General features: G+C 40.2%; 1 protein-coding gene across 10 annotated transcripts in view; it reads left to right on the forward strand.

Annotated features, from left to right (window-relative positions):
* Positions 1-23,285, forward strand: part of TCF12 (transcription factor 12) — a 374,687-nt gene that overhangs the window by 170,279 nt on the left and 181,123 nt on the right. For all 10 annotated transcript variants that reach the window (XM_079767779.1, XM_079767777.1, XM_079767781.1 and 7 more), the window contains one exon: positions 8,356-8,458. In XM_079767779.1, the coding sequence (XP_079623905.1) occupies positions 8,356-8,458 (103 nt within the window). The remainder of the gene's footprint in view (positions 1-8,355; positions 8,459-23,285) is intronic.

Raw genomic sequence — 23,285 nt, forward strand, 5'->3', positions numbered from 1 at the left:
GTCTGACTGCTGGCAGTTGGACATCCCCCGAGGTGTCCCAGATTGGAGAGGGTGCAGGCCGGGCTGAGGAATCCCCCTCCATGCACAAATTTCATGCACCGGGCCTGTAGTTTATACCAGTGGTTGGCAAGCTGCGGTTTGCCGCTCTGTTGACTAATGAGTTTGCCGACCAGTGGTCTATACTAATAATAGCCTAGGGCTGTCACGACCTAAATGACCATGAGGGGACCCCGCCTGGATCTGGGGCATGGCCTGCCTTCAAACCGCCGGTGGCCCCTAGCCTAGGTCAGCCCAGTGCCCAGAGGGGACCCTCACCACAATTGGGGGTGCTGCCGGCCTGCAAACCGCTGGCGGCCCCTTGCCCAGGCTGGGGTGGCACTGTGGGCCAGGCGTGTGCCGGGTGGTCTTTTAAAAATAAAGAAAGGGCCCTGACCGGGTTGGCTCAGTGGATAGAGCGTCGGCCTGCGGACTGAAGGGTCCCAGGTTCGATTCCGGTTAAGGGCATGTACCTTGGTTGCGGGCACGTGTAGATGGACGGACCACGCTGGACGGACCGTGCTGGACGACGCCGGCAGGCTGCGTGGAGGGCTGCAGAGGTACGGAGTTGTTAGGGCAGTGGCCTGCGGGGTCAGTGAGGCTGGGGTGCCAGGTAGGCCCCAGGTCCTCGGGCACCGCCGGGGGAGCGTGGCCATCCAGAGTGGAAGAAAAAGCCCTTCTTTCTGGAAGAACGTGGATGGTTTAAACGTGCATAGAGAAACTGCAGCAGTACTGACATGGCTATGCCAGGTTCCCTGAGCCGCCTGTCAGTGCCCGACTGCAGGCTTCACTGTGGGGAGTAGGCCTGGACGTGGGCCAGGACGTGGTCGTGGCAGCTGGACTCACCTCGGGTTTCGCCTCAGCGTCATGACTTCACGACATTACCCACAAGTGGCCATCGCTACTGGTCTGTGGGCCCGGTGAGCCAGCACTGTGCATGCTCGGGGCAGCGCTCTCTGTGTTTCCTTTGAAAGGACATCATATGTGATGGGTGCTGTCTTTTCCTTAAGGTTGAAATGGGGCAGCTTGAACTTGCTTACGACGCGATCATTTCTCCGTATTTTACCACACAGTCTTCTCGGGCTAAGGGAACTGGCAGCCACTGGAGCGCCAGCTTGGCCATCCCACACAGCCAAATGCCACTGGGAAGCACAGAAATGCCAAAGCCCCAACGGAACCCGCCGCGAAATAGACCCCAGTTCACATACTGGAGCGGAAAAAGAAAACAGTGGCACCTGTTGGACCTCAGCTGGGACTTGCCCGCGGGCCTGTCTGCAGGGTTCCTGCACCCTCGCTGTGGCCCAGTGGCCAAGGAGGCTCTGCAAGCCTTGATTCTGGAGTTACTGATCTCAGCAAGTAGGCTGGTGCACAAAGGTGGAGTCAAAAATAGCAAGGTTAGACTGTGAGTGAGTGTGTGCATTTATACACATATATGCCCATTTCCCCCAGTCTTTTTCTGAGCTGTTTGAGAGCATGCTCTACACGTGACAGGATGCCCAGATACTCCCCTGTGTATTTCCCAGAAGCAGACACTCCTACATAACAATTCTCCACCCAACCATGTGAGGAAATCTCCATTCAAACGGTGTTAAGGTTCAATCCACAGACCGCATTTGAATTCTGACAACTGTATCAACAGTGTTCCCCACTCCCCACCCCCAGGATCCCATCCACCTAGGACGGGTCCTCTGTCATTCCTGTCCCTGACAGTTTTTCAGTTTTAATTAAAAATCATAGACTTTTGCCCTAAAACAAAAATTTAAAAAGTGAAAATAAAGACCCACTGGCACTCTGAGGTGCCTCCTGGCACTGGCTGCCCCGCCCCCACCCCGCGCAGAGCCCCAAGCTGAATGGCTGGGGTGGGTGTGGGCCATGTGGCCGCAGGCCCCAGGCCCCGTGGGGGTGGAGAGGTTTGCACTGCAGCCAGTGTAGTGACGCTAGGGAGTCCAAATTGGACTGAATGGACTGCAGCTGGTGGTGCTGGCCAGGTTAAGCTCCAGGAAGACGTTTTGTAAGAAGAGTGGGCAAGCTTATTCTCCCAGTAAAGTTCTGATCACTGAGAATGATGTGAAGGGAGGCCTCCAGAAATCTCACATGTTATATGACTGAGCAGGAGAAGAGCACTACAACTGCATCTCTGCTCATAAGTCGATGCGGGGCTCAGACCCGAGCACCTCCCTCTACTGGCTGGCATGCATGCTCTAAGGAGGAGAGGACCCGCTGTATGTGGCAAGGAGGCTGGTGAGGTTTGCCAGTGAAGACATAGGTCTGGCAGACCCATTCGCATTACCACAAGCAGTGGCCGCCTACCAGGGCTGTCACTTCATAGGCATGCCTGAATGTGAGGTGCTCCTGGCCCAGTGTGTAGTCTATTTTGCCAGAGCCCCAAAGTCTATTGAGGTGTACAGCGCCTGCAACAACATCAAAGCCTGCCTGCGGAACCACCAGGGGCCTCTGCCCCCTGTCCCACTGCACCCGAGGAACACGCCAACCCGGCTCATGAAGGACCTGGGCTATGGCAAGGGCTGCAAATACAACCCCATGTACAAGCAAGCCTGTGGACCAGGAATACCTGCCCAAAGAATTGAGAGGAGTGGATTTCTTCAAGCAGAGGCGATGCTGACTCTTTGAGGCTCTGATAGCAGAAGGATGTTACTTTCTTTTCTTTCTTTCTTCTTCTTTTTTTAAAATAGGAATGGCCAGAAAGAGAGTAAATGGATTGTGAAGTTGGTTTCCTGGTAAAAGTTAAAACAGCCCAACTTTTTGTGCCAGAAATTTGAAAGTTTCTTAAGTGGAGGCACAGCTACTTCAGCTAAGTGTGTAGTGTTGAATTGCGTTCATTTGCACTCTGCAATGGTTATGCATTTGGAAGTGTCTGGCAGCTTTGTGCAATGAATTAATGTTATAAGTGTGTCGGGCCAGCACGGTCAAGGGTTCGGTGAGCCTGAGGGCCGGGGGTGGGGTGGGGTGGGGCGGAGGGTGTGGCGAAGGATTAAGGAAAAGACAAAGAGAATAAACTGGGACTTGGTGGATCTCCTGTGCCTGGCTGAGGCCACAGAGAGAGATCCAGCCAGCAAGGTGAGGCTTTGTTTTATAGTTGGAGAAAAACAAGGAAGTGGTCAACATAGTTACAATGTTCTTGTGAGTTTCACTTGTTTTGGCAGCACTTGCTGCACCTCCCACAGCCCATTAACTACCCAGGAAGGATCTAGGGAGTGTCATAAGGTCAAGCTTAATTATGCCAAGAGGGCTGTGCCCTCTAAGCTGGGACTTGTTTGTGGCTTTGCCAACGGGTCAGTCCAAGGCTTAACCCTATAGCCACTCCCTACATATAAGGAATTATTTATTTTGTCATAGTATTTAAAGCATAATGTCATTTCAGAATTCAGTTCTGTATGACTTTTTTTCTCTTTAAAAAAATGTATATTCTGGGTAGTTTTAATTGGCAAAAAAATGTAATTGTGATTTAATACTGCATAGTGTTATGGAGTATTTTTTTATATGCAGAAGTCTTATGAACCAATAAAACTTTAAAAGTAACAAAAACAAAACAAAACAAAAAAAAGACAACAACAAAAACTTTGCTGGGGAGGCCAGCGGGGCTCTGGCATTTTCGGGGACGGCCTGTTTATGCCAGGATCCGGGTGCACAGTCACGCACACGCGGTGGGCATGTTCTGGGAGCCCGGCGCAGGCATCATATGGACATTTGTGCATGAAAAGGTGTTCACACACCTTTGTGTGCATAACTACATCTATTTCTCAGAAGCGTACCTGGAAAGGTGCTTTATCTGTAATAGGCAGTTTTCAAAATGTAATCCAGAGCAAGAGATCTGTAGCGAAAAAACGCACACATGGAAAGGTTTTTGATACTAAACACAAAGGTGTAATTGAGGTGTTTGTGCCCAAATGTACTGTGAATCAAACATATGGTGATATTTATCATCTGGTGGGTCTGTTTGAAAGGTTTGGTTGATGAGTTCTCATTTCACAAAAATGAAATAATGTAACTAAGTGATTACTAAATATATACTTCTAAGGCAAAGTAGTTTACCCACTTTGTGTACTTTTTGCACGTGTGTAGCACATCAAGGCTGTTTATAAAGTATAACTTGGATGATGTGACAATATGGTTGAGGAAGGGGGTGTGGCTGGTTGTTTTTAAAAATTAGGTACCTCACAGTTTTTAAGACAAATGTGTTAACCTAAAATCTTCAGAATGCAGGGTCAGGGGTCTTTTAAGACCTTTGTATAGGCCTAAGACAATAAAAAAGCAACTACCTTTTTAGGATGTGGCCTAAAAGAAACCTATTATTTTCAGTTATTACTGTCTTCACAGTAAAACAACGTTTTTGCAGCCTTTTTATGTAAGGGTTTTGTTTTGTTTTTCATACTTTCATTACAGTATTTGAAATAAGTCTTAACATTATTTTAAAGCAATAGTTTTTTCCTCTCAATATCAAAGATCTAAATTTTCACGCACACCCCAAAAATGTTTATTTGAAGTAACTTATGCATCTGGACTCTGGATGGCCTAATTCAACATTACACACTTAGCTGAAGTAGCTGTGCCTCCACTTAAGAAACTCTCTGGGTGCCAGCAGGGGAGGGCAGTTGGGGGCGATCAGACTGGCAGGGGAGCAGTTAGGCGTCAATCAGGCTGGCAGGGGAGCAGTTAGGGGGTGATCAGGCTGGCAGGCAGAAGTGGTTAGGGGCAATTGGGCAGGCACGCAGGCAAGCAGTTAGGAGCCAGCAGTCCCAGATTGTGAGAGGGATGTCCGACTGCCGGTTTAGGCCTACAGGGATCGGGCCTAAACCGGTAGTCAGACATCCCCTAAGGGGTCCCAGATTGGAGAGGGTGCAGGCCGGGCTGAGGGACACCACCTCCCCCCCCCCATGCACGAATTTCATGCACCGGGCCACTAGAATAAAAATATTTTGTTACTCTAATTGCTTTAGGTTTTTTTGTTGTTGTTGTTAACTATGGTATTTCTTCCTAATTTATACTTAACCTAGAAACTTCTGGTGTTTTAACCCTTTGCATTCGCTTGCTTTTTTTCTTGATTCCTTTATTCTACTCAGGATTTAATTTTTTAAATACCCCAGATTTTACAAAGCGTGGCAGTAGAATAAAAAACTGGAGTTTCTTTTCATAGAAACTTATTTATTTGGATTTTTTTATATTTCAAATTATTGATACATTCAAAGAGTAATTTGCACTCGACATCCGAGTGCAAAAGGTTAATATGGTTCAGGGTGGTAGGCAGTGTATAACCTATCACTTTTCTAGACTTGGGCTTTTCCTCTCTCTATATGAAAGATCTTTATTTCCGATTGTCTAGGTTCTTGCTACTAAAAATGTGGTCTGTGAACTGGTAGTATCAACATCACCTGTGTATTAAAAATGCAAAATCTCAGGCCCTACTCAAGATCTTATACTTTTCCCCCCTTTATCCTCACCAAAGGGTATGTTTTTATTGATTTGAGAGAGAGAGAGGGAGAGAAACATTGATCAGATGCCTCCCATATGCACCCCAACCAGTGATCGAACCTGCACCCTAAGTATGTGCCCTGACAGGTAATTGAATCTGCAGCCTTTTTGGTGCATGGGACAATGCTCCAACCAACTGAACAGCCCAGCCAGAGCAAGACCTTATACTTCTTAATCTGCATTTTAACAAGATCTCTAGTCAATTGATACGAACATTGAAGTTTGTAAAGCACTAATCTAGATACCATCCAGCTAGTTTACACATTAACGTATTCTTGAACGTGTGATCTTATTTAAATGTTTGTAAATTACTTTGTAACTATTCATCTTGGTTCACCAAAAGTTATATCCTCGATGGGCATCTGCTATTACTATGTGAAAGAAATAACAAAATTAATCTTAAACAGTAGCCAGGTCTTTTAAGTGAGGATTTGGTACATATTAGGTCTAAAACTATAACAAACATTTATTAGTTTGGTTTCTTTGTCCTTCTTCCATCATCAGATTGTATATGTGGATGAAGAACTATTTTGTTGTTCTTCTTGGGCTGTTGCTTTTCAAGAAAATTGTATGGACAAAGATGAACGTTGAAGAAAAAATATTCAAACTTTTATACCTTACAAAATTTTATATGTTGCTTAATAGTATATGTTTACTATTTATGAAGAAATATTGAGGACCCATATTCACATCTTGCTTTTACATGATGGAAAATGTTCATAGACTCCTATGTAGTGCAATATGACAATTCCATAAAATTTCAAAAATTTCTATGGGATTTTGAGTAGACTGGGAAATAATCTTGTAGTAATTCTCTGCTGTGCCCTGCATTGTGTGGGTGCATATAGGTAGGGACAATATTTACTATTATTTTTGCAAGGTTGATAGAAAAATAAATGTTGTGTTCTCTGAGCACATATTAATGAAGACTTAGAGATAGAATTCCTTTTTGCTACTACATTAATCAATTAAGTTAATGCATCATGTGTGTACAGTCATTTGATGACACCCTAAAACTTACATTTATTTGTATATATGTGCTTTATGAATTAGTTTAAAAAATTAAAGTGATTTTATTTTTTTAGTCATAAAAGAAGAAAGTTCTTTGTATTGTGCTTAAGAATAAGAACTGAGAGCATAAAAATCAATATATTATTATTCCTTTATCATTCAGGTGAAGTGTGAACAATATGGCCACATTTCTGTTGGTATTTTTCTTGAGTAATGGTATTATTTAATGATGATAAGCAATATCTCAGTGAATTATTTGTACCTTCTTTTGACCTTTTGCCTAAGAATGGCAGTGAGAGGGAGTGCTGGAGAGAAAACCTCAGATATGTGTGAGATAGCCATATGTTACTTAACACTTCAAGAGTGTTCAGTTTTAAGCAACAAAAGAAAACTCCAAGGAATGACCTAGAAGCCATTCTTTTTAAAAAATAAATCTTTATTGTTGAAAGTATGACATATGTCCCCCTTCTCCCCCCCCCCCCCCAATGCCCTTCCCACCCCCCACCCCCATTCTATTTTGTATATAGCTTCTGCTGCATGTAGCTGTGACAGACGGGACATGGTTGTGGTTACCAGAGGATAGATACTCTTGTGGTCATAACCAAGTTGTAAATATCACTGAGATTCTTCTTGAATGTCTGTCACATGTGTATCAGTGATTCTAAAGTAGATAAAAATGAAACAATGATTCATTTGGGAGTTAGCACTCCCAGAAGATTAGTTTTTAAACAGAACAGCAGAAGGACTTGTGACATGCATCCATAAGCAATAGTAATGATTTGACAGTTATTTAGCTCTCAGTTCCTAGCCTTTTGGTTGAACTGACAACATGCCTGCAAAGATAGTGAGGCCTGTTTCAGCCCCATTAATGTCTTTTTGAATGTTACCCTGCAGTCTGCGTTAATGATAAATGTTCAGTGATTGATGATTTTATAGTCCCAGGGGATTCTGGGTGGTTTCTGGTTTCTGTGAGCCAAGGCAGTTGTCTTTCTTGTTGGCCTCTTGTTAGTTTTTCTAATCTTTATTAAAATTGTTTTAAGTTGGCAGAAGGATAGGTATCATCTTTAGTTTTAATTAACTAGGGTTCAAGGCCTTATCAGTATGAGTATGATTTTAGAAGGTGATGCTGTACTTAGTATGTGTAAGAGTCTGAGAACCAGAACAGTTTTTAATCCACGGAGCTTTTGTAACATTTTATTTGTAAACTTTGGTATCTTTTTTTCTTCTCTGCTTTTAAAAAGCCATGTTTTAAGTTTTAAGGAGAGATTTAATAACGGCTATTGTGAAATAACATTAGCTTTATTGTTTTCATGCTGTTTGCAGTTTTATTTTTCAGACTCTTAAAAACTTAAATCAGCTATTTTTAATGTGTTTTCCTTTTTTACATGGCTCACTTTCTGTAAGAGTATATTTTGTTATACTGGTATTAAAAGAAGTATAAACAGATCTTTTTTTTGCTAAAGATTTGTTTGCCACTTGGGAAAGGAGGCAGAAAAAGGAGGATAGAGATAAACATTTCCTAACACAGAAATATATTTTCTTAGTTTATCCCTTTTTTTAAAAGGATTTATAGAACTTTCTTCTTAGATGTAAAGAGATCATAGGGCTAATTTTCTTTAAGATCAAGAAAGAAACATTTTTTACTTTAAAACCTTAAAAATAACAAAAGAAGCATTCTGTTTAGTTTTCTAAGTAATGAACAATGAACTTGATGAGGAATAACCATTTGTAAGTCTGTATATTAATTAGATGATTATGCTCAATTAGCAGGACTGCCAAGTAATCTCTTTAACACTCCCATCTTTTTTTTCCCCCTAGGGTTTTACAGACAGCCCTCATTACAGTGATCACTTGAATGACAGTCGATTAGGGGCCCATGAAGGCCTGTCCCCAACACCTTTCATGAACTCAAATCTGATGGGTAAGTTGGTACTTTTTTGCAAGTAGTCTTCACGAAGCCTCTTTGGTTAGAGGCATATTTTGTCTTCTTGTCCAGGAAGGACACATAAGTATCTAAAGGAAAGTTCCTGAGTTTCTAGGGACATCTCTGCTTTCCTGTTCAGCTCAGTGTGAGGAGCAAGCATCCAGAAATGTGGATCTTTCTCATATAGCATTATTGTCATCGGAATCAAAAAAGAAAGCAGCAATGTTTTAACTGTCAATTTTTGCAGTGTTTTTGTAACATCAAGCATTTTTTTGTTTTTTTGCTTCTGGGGCAGAAAAGTGTTTCTGAGACATTTATAATTTATTTGTCAAAAGTTGTATGTTTGTGGTAATTAAAAATACAACAAAGCAGTGATTTTAGGCAGATTTTACTTACATTGGATAATATTTTCTTTTGGCACTATTTGATTAAGACTTAATAGTACATTTAGATGTTGTAGCTTTTGTTTTAAGCACTTGGGTTCATATTAGCGATTTTAAAAGTTTTGTTCTGCAATGGAAAAGTTGTACTTTGAAGGATATTACCCACTACCTAAACCTGATTATTATATTTTGGCAAAACCTTTAATGTTAACCATTCTCTATATCTCCCCTTTACTTCCTGCAGTACAACTCCATCTCCCTTTTATCTTTCTCATATGAAAGTTTATAGCTGTACAATCTGAAATGATAAGCCCAAGGTGTTTTTGTTGTTGGGTTTTTTAAATCAGCTTGTATGCCACTCGTTTTTATGATACTTTCATCTTTTTACAGAACCTGATTCAAAAGAATCTGTTTTATGACATTATTTTTCCTTTTTGCTTATGCTGGTGCTCAGCACATTAAAAAGCTTTATTTAATCTGTTTTACTGGTTTTTGTGGCATCACGTAAATATGGAAGGTTTTGTGTAATTGTCATTGATTTCATTACTTACTCTATTTCTGAAGGACATGACCTATGTTGTGATCTTAGAATTGTCCTTTTAAGACATAGCCATGCTAATGTAAGTGGATTATCCAAATCCAAAATCCTGGTGGTCTGCAATTTTTTTTTACAAATGGTTTTGCTTTACACAGTCTTTGTTTATTTCCCTTATCCTGTGTAAAGTGCTGAGGAAACAAGTCTGATGTGTTAGTGTGGATTTTGCCTAAGGCAGTTACCAATCTAAAACCAGAATCATTCAGTATGATATAAGAGTAAAATATCTATAATCAGCAATAAAACTTGTGTTTAAAATGACAATTTCGCCCTAACTGGTTTGGCTTAGTGAAAAGAGTGTCGGCCTGTGGACTGAAAGGTCTCAGGTTCGATTCTGGTCAAGGGCATGTACCTTGGTTGCGGGCACATCCCCAGTAGGAGTTGTGCAGGAGGCAGCTGATCGATGTTACTCTCTCATCGATGTTTCTCTCTATCCCTCTCTCTTCCTCTCTGTAAAAAATCAATAACATATATATATTTTTTTAAATGACAATTTGTTTCAACATAAATGCAAATGAAAATCCCAGTATTAAATACATGATCATTCCAGGTTAAAATCAGAATTTATTTTAATAAATTTAGAACAAAATAATTATCCTTGCATTTAGCCAAGAAAAACTTTCTAATTTATTTTTTAAATTTTCTATTGAGCTTACTATCAAAGTAAAATAGATATGACACTTCATATCTTTTGTAGTATAGTTTTTTCTCCAAGTAACATTTAATTTATAGTAAATGTGGCAGAGCATGTTATAGTCAATGTGCTTGTAATTTCAGATTGAACTAAGCTTTCTTAATTGAGGCTATAATTCTTAAGTTTTGAAAAATCAGGAAATGTTTTTTATTTTAATATTTATGTTCGTACCTTTATTCTTAACTCACAGAGATGATTCTTAAGCCCAGTAGAATTATATCATTAGCACGGCTTTGAGCAAAGGTTAGTTAAAATTGTTGGGTAAGTGTGAGAATTAAATGAATTCTAAGAACTATGTGTCAGCCACTTGCTCTGAGCAGCTGTTGACTAAAAATATTTCTGTAATTCAGTTTGAGGTAGCATTTTCTTAGTTGGAGAAATTATGAGCATGTGCTTGTTGGTTTCTTGAGTTTACAGATAATTATTAGAATACTTTTAATAGTCATCCCTATCTTGTGTATAAAATAAGTCTTGAAATAAATTTTAAAAACTCAGATTTTTAAACAGGTTTATACAGTACAAGTGAAAAAAAATCTGCATTCATCTAACTGCATTGTACTGTTAATAAGGTACAGCAATACATTTTCATTGTAAGTTTTAAACCTAATCTTAAAAATGTTCATTTACCTGTAAGAAAGGGGGAAATAATTCTGAAAAGATGTGGCAGATATATTCAGAAGCATTTCACCGGTCATTAGCAATATCTGATTTACTGTACTTCTTTCCCTTTGTTTTCAATACAAGTGATCAAATGAAGTATCTAATAATTTAGTCTAAGCAATCTTCAGGACAGTAGCTTGCTTTTGGAAATAAATGTCTCTTAAACTGTAGAACAGTTACACAGCAGTAGGCATTCCTAGTTGATATGAGCTGAAGTAATTGTACTATTACATATTCAAAATGTGGGTTTATAGTACTCGGTAGTCACAGTGGATAGATTTACTTTCTAGCCAGTGACAACTTAAGAGAGTTTCAGTCTAAAAACCTTCATTGTTAAAGCACAACTGAGGTAGGGATGGTACTAGAATCATTTGGAACTGTTAATACGTAATCATCATAACAGGTGATGACCCTTCACAGGGGCGGCTATGAATGATAAACGCTCAGAAATAGTTAAAGCTAATAGAAAAGCAGTAACATATTTCATCATTGCTGCAACAAATAAAAAACACCATTGGGGGGGGGGATTGTATGTCTAGGGAATGTTTTTTTTTGTGTGTTTTTTTTTTGTATTATGTTCAGCCATAAGCACATTTGCCTGAAGAAATAGTGTATTATAAAGTGCACTTTCATGATGGAGCTCTCAAACACTTTAATGATTTTGCACACTGCCAAAATGAGAAATTTTGCCTAACAAGGGTTGTTAATGATTCAGTAATGAAAAATTTGCCATAGAAACATGCATTTCTATATTCATTTAGATATTTTGAAGTGTTTTATACAGGAAGTAAAGCTATTATGTTAGATTAGTTAGTGTTCCTTTTTAATGAATTCCAGAATTATCCAGTTGATTTGTCAATATGAAAAAGAAGAGCTTTTTTTTGTTTCAAGTTGAAATAAGTACATCTTTTGGCACATAACTAAGTAATTAGCATCAAACAGTTCTGTACTCTATTATAGTAACACTGCAAAGCTTTAACAATAGCAATGAATTGCAGTAGTATCACCAAATAGTCTATTGTTCTCTTTTTCTACTCTTGGTTCCCTCATTAACTTCAGTAATATGTGCTTTCCTTTACCTGTTGTTGATTAGATGTATTTTTGGTGAGGCTGGGACCAGTTTATTAATTGGACATATATATGAATTATTTTATAGAATTGCCTGCCTTCAATTCCTAACTGATTGTAGAATGGATTATTCTTATATTAAAGCCTATGTTTATCAAAGCTTTACTTATTTTACGTGGTGTGTGCATGTGCTGTCAATGGGAAATTTAAGATGAGATACTACTTTCAATTTTCCTTTTTTTCTGAGACCTTCAATTGTGTAGTTTTCTGAGATCCATTTTGCCTCTAGAGATGTTTTGTTAATATTTTATCTTTTAAAGAGTGAAAATACTTTAAGAAAGTATTGGTGGTATAAGAAAAAATGCAGGGCGGAGTGTTAGGTGATCTGGATTTTAATAACCTTTCTCTTTCTAATAGGGTGCTGGTGGGTAGTCTCAAAGATATTCTGCAGCTCTGGAATTCTATAATCTAACGTATCTAATATTTTCAACCCTGAAAAAGGCTGCAATTAGAATTATAATTGTTTTTTTCCCCTGACGTTTCAGAGACAATAATTGGGAAAACTGAATTTTGAACCCATGTCTGCTGACATCCAGTCCAGTGTTCTTTCTGTTAGGCACATTAGGCATGTATGATGCTTATTCTTTCTATGTAATACTCCCAGGTTTTTACTAAGTCAGCATTTTCCTAAACTGTAATTATGGAAACACTGGTCTTGAGAGATGACCATGAGGAAAAGGTTCTATAGTGACACAACTTTGGAAAACATTGTATTATTTGTGTGTGTTTTTGTTTTAAAAATTTATGTTCCCTCTCAAGAGATTCAGATTGTACTTGAGAATATTAAAGACTCTGGAGAGAAAAGAAGAAAAAGCATATTTAACTTTGTTTAGCCCATCACATCCCAGATCCAGATGACGTACAGAGCCTTTCTAAAAAAAGGATCATTAGCCTCCAAAGAGCTAGTTTTCCATAGAGCACACACTGGAAAATGCTTGTAAGTTGTTTGAAGGGAAAATGAAAGTTCTCTGAAATGCAAAGTGATACAGTATTAATATTGCTGTATATATTTTTATAACTCACTTTAGCTGATTTAACAGTTTGGGTCCAGTTGTTCAAGTACATGTTAAACCTCTGTTTATAAGTACTATTTGACTTACAAGTAAACCGACTGTCCTTCCATTGCCTTTGAGGTCTGTTTGTCAGGCCTGTCCTTCTTTCTACCTCAGAGTCTAACATGCCCCTCTGGTAACAGTTACTACATTTTATTTTCATTTCATTGTGGATTAAGTGGGTTTCCATGGGCTTGTCTGCATTTTTAAATCCAAGTACACTTTCTTCATATATATTCGGTATTTCAAACAATCGAATTTCAAAGAAAACTTGTATATTTGATCCTGCCTGCACTTTAATTTATGACTAATCCAGAAGTCTCTTAGAATTACAAAAAATGCAGAGTTACCATTTTTAGAATATCAAAGCACAATTGAATTCTGCCCTCAAAAGATCTCTAACTTAGATATATATGAAATTTTTTCACTAGATGAGATAATGAAAATGATTATGATTGTGCTTAGGGGTAAACAGTATGGCTTAGTATTTGACAGTATTTCATAAGATTGAGGTTTTCATACTTACTCCAGCATTTAATTAAATAACCTCAAGTCTTAAGAAAGGATGAATTATATATTCATTGATCTGAATTCTCTGACCTTTGGCTGCTTACAACACAAAATGTTGGCACTGGGAGAAATTTGAGTGAAAGAGACCCAGCTACTATTGAAGAAACCAAAGCTGGGAAATGAAATGAGTAATTAGGAAACATGGACCCAACCCTCTTGATTCTAATTTAGATCACATCCCCTTTTTACTACAGTGCTCCCCCCACACACTTGCTTTTTACCTCTCATGTTCAACTATTTGTTTATTTGCTCTTTTTCTTTGTTATAGATCTTATTTCTTTTGCTGCTGCTTAGACCAGTCTGAATTGATGAGTACCTTCCTTCTTCTCCTTCAACTCTTTATTCTGTCCTTAACTGTGTAAAGTACTATATGGCACAATATAAAGGTGAATAAGTTGCAGTCTGTTTACAGTTTTGGCTATTTTAGTGTAGTAATTTCACTAAATATACTTGGTAGAATGTGAGTAATACAAAAAAATTCTTATAGAAATTTAGAAGAGATCAACATAAGGCACAGCCAAAAGTGATCAGAAAAAAAATGTTATTGTGGAGTAGTATTTCATCCAGTGTATTAGTCAGGAATTTTCTTAGAAACGAGAGAAATTAAATTATGTTCAACAAAAATTGATATTTATTGACTTATATATCCCAGATTGCTAGGAATAGATTGATTTTAGGCATAATGGATCCAGGGGTTCAAACTTTGTCATAGGGTCCCCCTCTTTCTCCTTAAACGTATTTGTTGAGATGATGAGAGAAAACTGGAGTGGCAAATTGAGCTGAGAAATTTGAGAAATGGGAAAGGGTAGGGGTGCAGTGTTCTCTCTCTCTACTTCTAGATCCTTCACTTAGTCTTGTAGTGAATTACTTAAAAAATTACTTAGAATTACTTAAAAGAGATGCCAAGATATCAGAAGATGGGAAAAAATGTTCAATTGGCACTTTATTTTGAAAATTAAAATAACTAAAATTAGAAAGTAATATTAACAAAACAAATAATAACATATTATCTACTAAATGAACAAAAAATGAAATAATTGCTGTTTTTCGGTATTATTTTTCCTTCAACAATATAGAAATCGCTTTTACTTCACATTTGAACCGTGTTGATTTTCTCTTCAGTTATTAACTGACTAATGATGCAGTTAGGTATAAATTTGTTAGTGGCTTTTGTGTTTGATTAAATGGTTCTTTAACATCACTTTCAAGCATTTCATGAAATACTTAGTTTCTTGCATGATATTCAGCTGTTAGTGGCCCTTTTTTGCATTTGCTTTGTATTATGGGATAATTAGCAAAGATTAACAAAAAAATCCAGTGACTCTGGCCTCAGATAGCCACACTACTTGTGAGGGATATTTCACTGGGATTTTTTTAAAGTTGTCTGGTCATTTGAAATCCTGTTATCCCTTTAGTTTTTTATAATCTATAATCTGAAATTTAAAAAAAAACTATCAAAATAGCAATATAAAGTTGTAGCTGTAGTGAACTGAACTACAACATTTGGAGAGGAAAATATGAAAATTGGGCAACTTGATAGAGATGTGGCAGTAGAGCAGTTCTTCAGAGAGAAACCTTCAGAGAATAGCTGTGGAGAAGAATCTCTAGAGAGAATCTGTGATGAGAGGACAATGTGAGGATGGCACAATCATCCAAATAGTATGCTGTTGCCTTACTGAGAATATACACTGTCAGCTTGGGGATCTCCAAAGGGTGTGTGTAATAAAAATATTATAACATTTTCTAGGCTTCTGTATGAACAGATTCATGATAAATGTAAAGTAGGGGTTTTTATTACAGTGCATAGAATATATATTTAAACTTTTTTATGTACAGTGCTTAATAGTTTGTGTTTATGAAATGTTCTAATTTGATATGCTATTTATCTTCAACTTAAGGCTCTTTTCTATCTTAAAGATTTAAGAGGAAATGTGCTCCATTTGTTATTTGATAATTTTTTATAAAATTTTTCTTAAGCCTACATAAAGTAAAATATGCTCACACCATCTTTTTTTTCTTTCATACAGGCTAATTGGTTTCAAGGAAATTAAAATGTGCGGAGTATTTTTCTCTGTGTATATGTGTGTCTGCATGTGCATGTCTACCTGTATGTTTAGACGAGATAAGAGCACATCAAATGTAGGCTTTTGTTTATTTCTTTTTGCAGTAAGATTTCAATCAAGTGTCTTCTTAAAAAATGTAAATAGTATCTTTAGCTGTTTTACAAAGTTACTAGAAAACATCTTCAGGTACTGGCAGAGTAGTAGTAGAAATTACTGCTTGTAATTTACTATTTCCCTAGAGATATTGGGGGAATATATGTGTATACATTCATAACTTGTGTGTTGTTATGTGTATTCTCTGTTGTTTATATCTTTTCATCTCTCCCTAATTCCTTTGGTTAACTTGCTACACTGAACAGTTTTAAGACATTGCAGCTCATCTGAACTTCCCAAATGTTTTTGTTATACAGTGTACTTTTAACTTTCCAATTTACCATGCTCCACTTGGAAGGAAAACAGTGCCCCAAACACACTTATGAAGATGAATTTATATCCCATTTTAAAAAAATATGTTGTGCGTCTACTTAACTCCACCAGTAAGAACTTTAATCCAAGGAATTAATTATGGTATATAGCCACTCCAGAAAACATTTTAACATTTTAGTATAAAATGAAATGCAACTAGAATAGAACTCAGCATTTATACTCTTGAACATTATCTCAGAGAACTGAAAACTTATGTTCTCGCAAAAACATGAACACAAATGTTCATAGCACCTTTTTTCATAATAGCCCAAAACTAGAAATAGTCCAGATGTCCTTCACTGGGTAAATAGTTAAACAAATTATGGTCACTCACACCATGGAATACTATTCAGCAATAAAAAGGAATGAACTTCTAATCAGTGCAACAGTTTAGATTGATCTTGAGTATATTTGGCTGAGTTTGGAAATAAGCCACTCTTTAAAAATTATATACTGGAGGAAAAACCAAGATGGCGGCATAGGTAAACACCTAAACTGCTGCCTCGCACAACAATTTCAAAACTACAACTAAAAGACAAAACGACATCATCCAGAACCACAGGAAGGCTGGCTGAGTGGAAATTCTACAACTAGAAGGAAAGAGAAAAGCACACTGAGACTCAGAGAAGCTGCAGAAGGCAGGGGTACGGAGGCGCGCACGCAGAGAGGGCTGGCAACTGAGTACACGGCTGGCTTTCTCAATTGGGAGGGAGACAAAAGCTCTCGACTGCTCTGAACTCCAATTCCGGGCGAGACTCTGGGGACCCAGACTCATTTGGGGAGAAACTGGACTGTCTGGCAGCGGGCGAAACTCAAGGGCGGCTTTCTCTCAGAGGTGCTTGCAGCGATTACCGCGGGACATGGAGACCCAAGGGCCTATTAGGGCAGGGCTAATGGGAAGCCATTGCTGTCTGCTCCGCCCTGAGACTCCGCCCCATCCAAGCTGAGCACAGAGGCTTTTGCAAGTCTTGTCTCATAAGGGTGTCTCCAGCACAAGTTCTCCCAGTGTAGACACAGCTGATCCTCACAGCCAATTGGCCTGGAGGTCAATTCCTCCCAGTGATACCAACAACAATTAAGGCTTAACTACAACAAGACTGTGCACACAGCCCACAAAGGGGTGCACCAAAAGTGTTCACCTCAGGTAACTGGGGAGGCTGAGCCACTGGGCCCTATAGGACACCTAGCACACAAAGCCACTCTATCAACTCAGAAGCAGCCAAAATGCAGAGACAAAGAAACATGTCAGAAATGAAAGAAATGGAGGAAAGCAAACGACTGGATATATAGTTCAAAACCACGGTTATAAGGATTTTCAAGAATTTTCTTAAAAAGGCCAATAAATTTAGCGAGACCCTCGAGGATATGAAAAAGGACCAACTAGAAATTAAGCATACACTGACTGAAATAAAAAATATTATACAGAGATCTAACAGCAGACTAGAGGAACACAAGGAGAATCAAGTCAAAGATTTGAAATACAAAGAAGCAAAAAACACCCAACCAGAAAAGAAAAAAGAATCCAAAAATATGAAGACAGTGTAAGGAGCTTCTGGGACAACTTCAAGCATACCAACATCCGAATTATGGGGGTGCCAGAAGAAGAGAGACAGCAAGATACTGAAAACCTATTTGAAGAAAACTTCCCCCACCTGGTGAAAGAAATAGACTTACAAGTTCAGGAAGCGCAGAGAACCCTAAACAAAAGGAATCCAAAGAGGACCACACCAAGACACATCATAATTAAAATGCCCAGGGCAAAAGACAAAGAGAAATATTAAAAGCAGCAAGAGAAAAACAGTTTCCTACAAGGGAACACCCATATGACTGTCAGCTGATTTCTCAACAGAAACTATGCGGGCCAGACGGGAGTGGCAAGAAATATTCAAAGAGATGAATAGCAAGAACCTACAACCAAGATTACCCTACCCAGCAAAGCTATCATTCAGAATTGAAGGTCAGATAAAGAGCTGAACAGATAAGAAAAAGCTAAACGAGTTCATCACCGCCAAACCACTATTATATGAAATGCTGAAAGGTATTCTTTAAGAAGAGGGAGAAAAAGAAAAAGGTAAAGATAAAAATTATGAACAACAAATACATATCTATCAACAAGTGAATCTAAAAATCAAGTGAATAAAAAATCTGATGAACAGAATAAACTAGTGAATATAATAGAATCAGGGGCATAGAAAGGGAGTGGACTGACAATTCTCCGGGGGAAAGGAGTGTGGGGGGTGCGGGAAGAGACTGGACAAAAATCGTACACCTATGGATGAGGACAGTGCAGGGGGCGGAGGGTAAGGGCAGAGTGTGGGGTGGGAACCGGGTGGAGGGGAGCTATGAGGGGAAAAAAGAGGAACAATTGTAATAATCTGAACAATAAAGATGTATTTAAAGAAATAAAAATAAATAAAAACAGGGAACTCAATATTTTAGTAGTAAACAATGAAAAAAATTATATACTATACTAGCATTCCTGTTGCAGGAAAAATCCTGCAATAGGGTTTCCTGCTGCACTCTATCCCACCCTGCCTGCTCTCCTCCCTTGTCCCCCGCCCCGCGATCTCCGCCAGCCCCCCTGCTTTTCTAACTTCTCCGCCAGCCCGCTCTCCTTCCTTCTTCCCTGGCCACGCCTCCGCTCCTCCCTTCTCCCCCGGCCCACCTTCTCTGCCAGCCCGCCTACTTTTCCCTTCTCCCCCAGCCCCGCCTCCGCTCCTCCCTTCTCCCCCGCCCTGCCTTCTCCGCCAGCCCGCTCTCCTTCCTTCTCCCCCGGCCCCGCCTCCGCTCCTTCCTTCTCCGCTGGCCCCACCTCCGCTCCTCCCTTCTCCCCCGGCCCCGCCTCCGCTCCTCCCTTCTCCCCTGGCCCCGCCTCCGCTCCTCCCTTCTCTCCCGGCCCCGCCCCTTCTCCCCCGGCCCCGCCTGCTCAACTTCCTTCTCCCCCGGCCCCGCCTCCGCTCCTCCCTTCTCCTCCCCCCGGCTTGCTTGCTTCTCTGCAGCTTTGCTCCCTTCTGCAGCTCTTGGCTTCTTTCTACGCTGTCGCGATATGCAAATTAGCCGCCATCTTTGTTGGGGTAATTTGCATATTTGTCCTGATTGGTTGGTGGGCGTGGCTTGGCTGGTTGTCGTGGCTTGGGTGTAGCGAAGGTGCGGTCAATTTGCATATTTGTCTATTATTAGATTAGATGATTCCATCTGTATACTAGTCTTGAAATGGCAAAATTATAGAATCAGGAATAAATTGTTGGTTACAAGGGATTAAAGAGACAGGTGGATTTGGTTCTAAAGGGGAAAAACAAGGCATACTTGTGCTGTTGACACTATTCTCTATCGTGCTTGTGGTGACAGATACATGAACTTACTCAAATGAAGAAAAAACCACTGGGGGAAGATGTGAATAAAATCTATGGATTGCATCAATATCAGTATTCTGGTTGTAATATTTCAAAATCGAGGAAATTAAAGGGTACACATGATCTTTCCATTATTTCTTAGAACTGCATGTAAATCGAGTTATCTCAAAAGAACAGTTTAATAAGTATATATACAAACATAACTGAATATGTAAATAAATTAGAGTGAATAAAAAGTTATAGAAGAGTAGTTTAGGCAATATCGGAGGTAAGACATGGTTCAGGGGTGTGCAGAGATTGTTTTTCTAGAAACATTTCTAATGGAAATCTAGACCAAAATATTCACCCTTGTGGCATTTTAAATAACTGAAAATTCATGTATTTTAAGGCAAGAATGTCTCTTGAACTTTTCTTTTTAGGAAATTGTAGCACTCTGATAAGTGATACTAGCAAGTGAGAAGAATCTTTTTGTCAGCATCTGTACTTTGCTCTGTGTGCAGAACACTATTCTCCCTTTGGGCATTAGGGGTTGGGAAACATCAAAGGCCAAAGCCTTAAGTGTGTTCTTGAGGACATCAACAACTTGAGAATATCTAGAAAACAAGATAATCTGTACTTCAGAATTGAATTTTCCACGGAAAATATTAGCAAAAGGACAACATGTAAGTACTTTATGCCTGGGATGAGTGAAAAATAGTAAGCATGTCAGAGAAAAATATTTGAAGTTCCCAAAGTTAATTCTTCAGTGATAAACTTCACCTAGTAAGGGTTGATCCTTGTCACCTATCTTCCCCCAAGAGGCAAAGTAGAAAGATGCAACAACAGACAACTAGGAAGATGGCGACGTAGGTAAAAATGCCTGTACTCGTCACCTCCCACAACCACATCAAAATTGCAACTAAAATACAGAACAACCATTATCCAGAATCGCTGGAAAGCTGGCTGAATGGAAGTCCTACAACTAGAGAAGTAAAGAAGAAAGCACACCGAGACTGGTAGGAGGCACAGAGGCGTGGAACGGGCTCATCCAGCACCCATGTGTGCCACTTGTTTAATTGGGGGAGAGATCCTCTCTGTGGAGACTGCCCTGAGGAGCAAGGGGTCCCAGCCCCACACCAGACCCTCAACCCAGGGTCCCAGAGCTGGGAAAAGAAGTCCTAATGGGCAGTAAGAACTGCAGGCTGTAAAAACAAGTGCGGATTACACAGAGTCTGCTAGAGATCCAGCTGTTCCTCTTAAAAGGCTGGCACCACGAACTGAACTTACAGGGTCCTGCTTCCTCTGAGCTCCAATGCCAGGCGAGGTTCCGGGTAACACAGACACATACGAGGAAGGACTGGATTGTCTGGCATCAGGGCAAGAACCCGGGGACAGCTTTCTCCCAGACGGAGGTGCTCACAGGGATCATTGTTCCTATGCTGGGACTTCCCTGGTCACAGGGCTTACTGGCAGCCATTTCTGTTGCTCTGGTGATTCCCTAAGACCCTGCCTCATCCAATTTACAACCCCACCCAAGCTGTGTGCAGCCGCTTTTGCGTATGAATGGCCTGTTCTTGCTCAGGCTAAAATCTCTCAACAAGCTGCAGCTGGGTCAGGGAGTCCCAAACCTATCAATAAAAGGCCCAAGACCCGGCACCAGCACCAGCCTGCCTTGCTTCATAGCTTGGGCTCATCCGGTACTTCCAAACCCGATACAAAGAGGAGGAATCAACAGATCTTTCTGTAGCTCCTGCTGGGTGGCCCCAGGCAGTGGCTGACTTTGCACCTCCTTGGAGACCTAAGAGCCAGTGTACCCAGTGGTCAGTGTCACACCATCCAGATTACAACTCTTCACATCCATAAGTGACACACTTAAGGAGCAGACTCAGTGAGCACTGAAGCCCCACTGAAGCAAGTCCTGCTCCATAGGGGTGTCTCCTCATAGCAGCTCTCTCACTGTACTCGGAGCTGGTCCCCACAGCCAATTGGCCTGGAGGTCAATTCCTCCCTGTGATACCAACAGCAATCAAGTCTCAACTACAAGACGGTACTCACAGCCCACAAAGGGGTACACCTAGAGCTCCCAGCTCAGGATACTGGGGAGGCTGAGCCACTAGGCCCTATAGAATACCTACTACACAAGGCCATTCTACCAACTCAAGGAGACATAGCAGCTCTACCCAATACATAGAAACAAACACAGGGAAGCAGCCAGAATGTGGAGACAAAGAAACATTTCACAAATGAAAGAAATGGAAGACAGCAAAATACTGGATATAGAGTTCAAAACCACAGTTATGAGGTTACTCAAGAATCTTATAGAAACCTCAAAAAAAAAAAAATGGAAAAGGACCAGTCAGAAATTAAGCATACACTGACTGAAATAAAGAAGAATATACAGGGATTCAACAGTACAGCAAAGGATTCTGAGAATCAAATCAATGATTTGAAATATGAGGAAGCAAAAAACACCCAACCAGAAGAGGAAAAAGTATCCAAAAATGAGAAGATAGTGTAAGTAGCCTCTGGGACAGCTTCAGGTGTACCAACATTCGCATTGTGGGGGTGCCAGAAGAAGCAAGATATTGAAAACCCATTTGAATAAATAATGACAGAAAACTTGCCCTTCCTGGTGAAAGAAATAGACTTACAAGTCCAGGAAGAACAGAGAACCCCAAACAAGAGGAACCCAAAGAGGACCACACCAAGACACATCCTAATTAAAATGCCAAGGGCTAAAGATAAAGAGAGAATCTTAAAAGCAGCAAGAGAAAAGCAGTTAGTTACCTATAAGGAAATGCCCATATGACTGTCAGCTGATTTCTCAACAGAAACTATGCATGCCAGGAGGGTGTGGCAAGAAATATTCAAAGTGATGAGTAGCAAGGACCTAAAACCAAGATTACCCAGTAAAGCTATCATTTAGAATTGAAGGTCAGATAAAGAGCTTCACAGACAAGAAAAAGCTAAAGGAATTCATTACCACCAAACCAGGATTATATGAAATGTTGAAGATGATTATTTAAGAAGAGGAAGAAGATAAAAAATATGAAAAACAAAATGGCAACAAATACATACCTATCAACAATTGAATCTAAAAATCAAAATAAATCGAATTAACAGAATAAACTGGTGAATAAAATAGAATCAGAAGCATGGAAATGGAACAGACTGGTGATTCTCAGAGGGAAGGGGGTAAGGGGGTTGGGAATCTTACCTAATAAAAGAGAAACATGCAAATTAATCATCACTCTGCGACACCCACAGCCAATCAGAGTGAGTATGCAAAATTAACCCAACAAAGATGGAGGTTAATTTGCATATGCAGGTGTGGAGCAGAGTGAAGCCTGCTATGAGGGGAAGGGAGGACGGCGGAGGGAGCTACTGGAGTGGTGCTCCAGACAGAAGCGAGGACTTGCTGGCTCCAGGCGGCCCGGGAGCGAGGAGGTGCCGGCTCCCAGGCGTCCGGGGAACGGGGACTTGCTGGCTTCTGGGCAAGCCAGGAGCGGGGACTTGCCAGCTCCCGGGCGGCTGGGAGTGAAGCCAGGGGAAGGAAGGCCTATTCTTGCATGAATATCGTGCAACGGGCCTCTAGTAGATTAAATAAAGATCTTATATGCATACTAGTGACCCAGTGCACGCATTCGTGCACATTGAAAGGCAATTAATTAGAAGAAATGTTTTAATCTTTTGCACTCGGATGTTGAGTGTGACTCGACATGGTTAGCATTAGAATAAAGGAATCGAGAAAAAAGCAAGCGAGTGCAAAGGGTTAATATCACTGTTCACCCTTTCTCTATAATAGAAGTGTCAACCAAGTTCACAATCGACAATGACAGATCGAAATACATTCGTGCGATTGGTGCCAGCAAGAGCTTTATA

This window comes from Cnephaeus nilssonii (assembly GCF_951640355.1).
Source record: "Cnephaeus nilssonii genome assembly, chromosome: 4".
Taxonomy (NCBI): Eukaryota; Metazoa; Chordata; class Mammalia; order Chiroptera; family Vespertilionidae; genus Cnephaeus; species Cnephaeus nilssonii.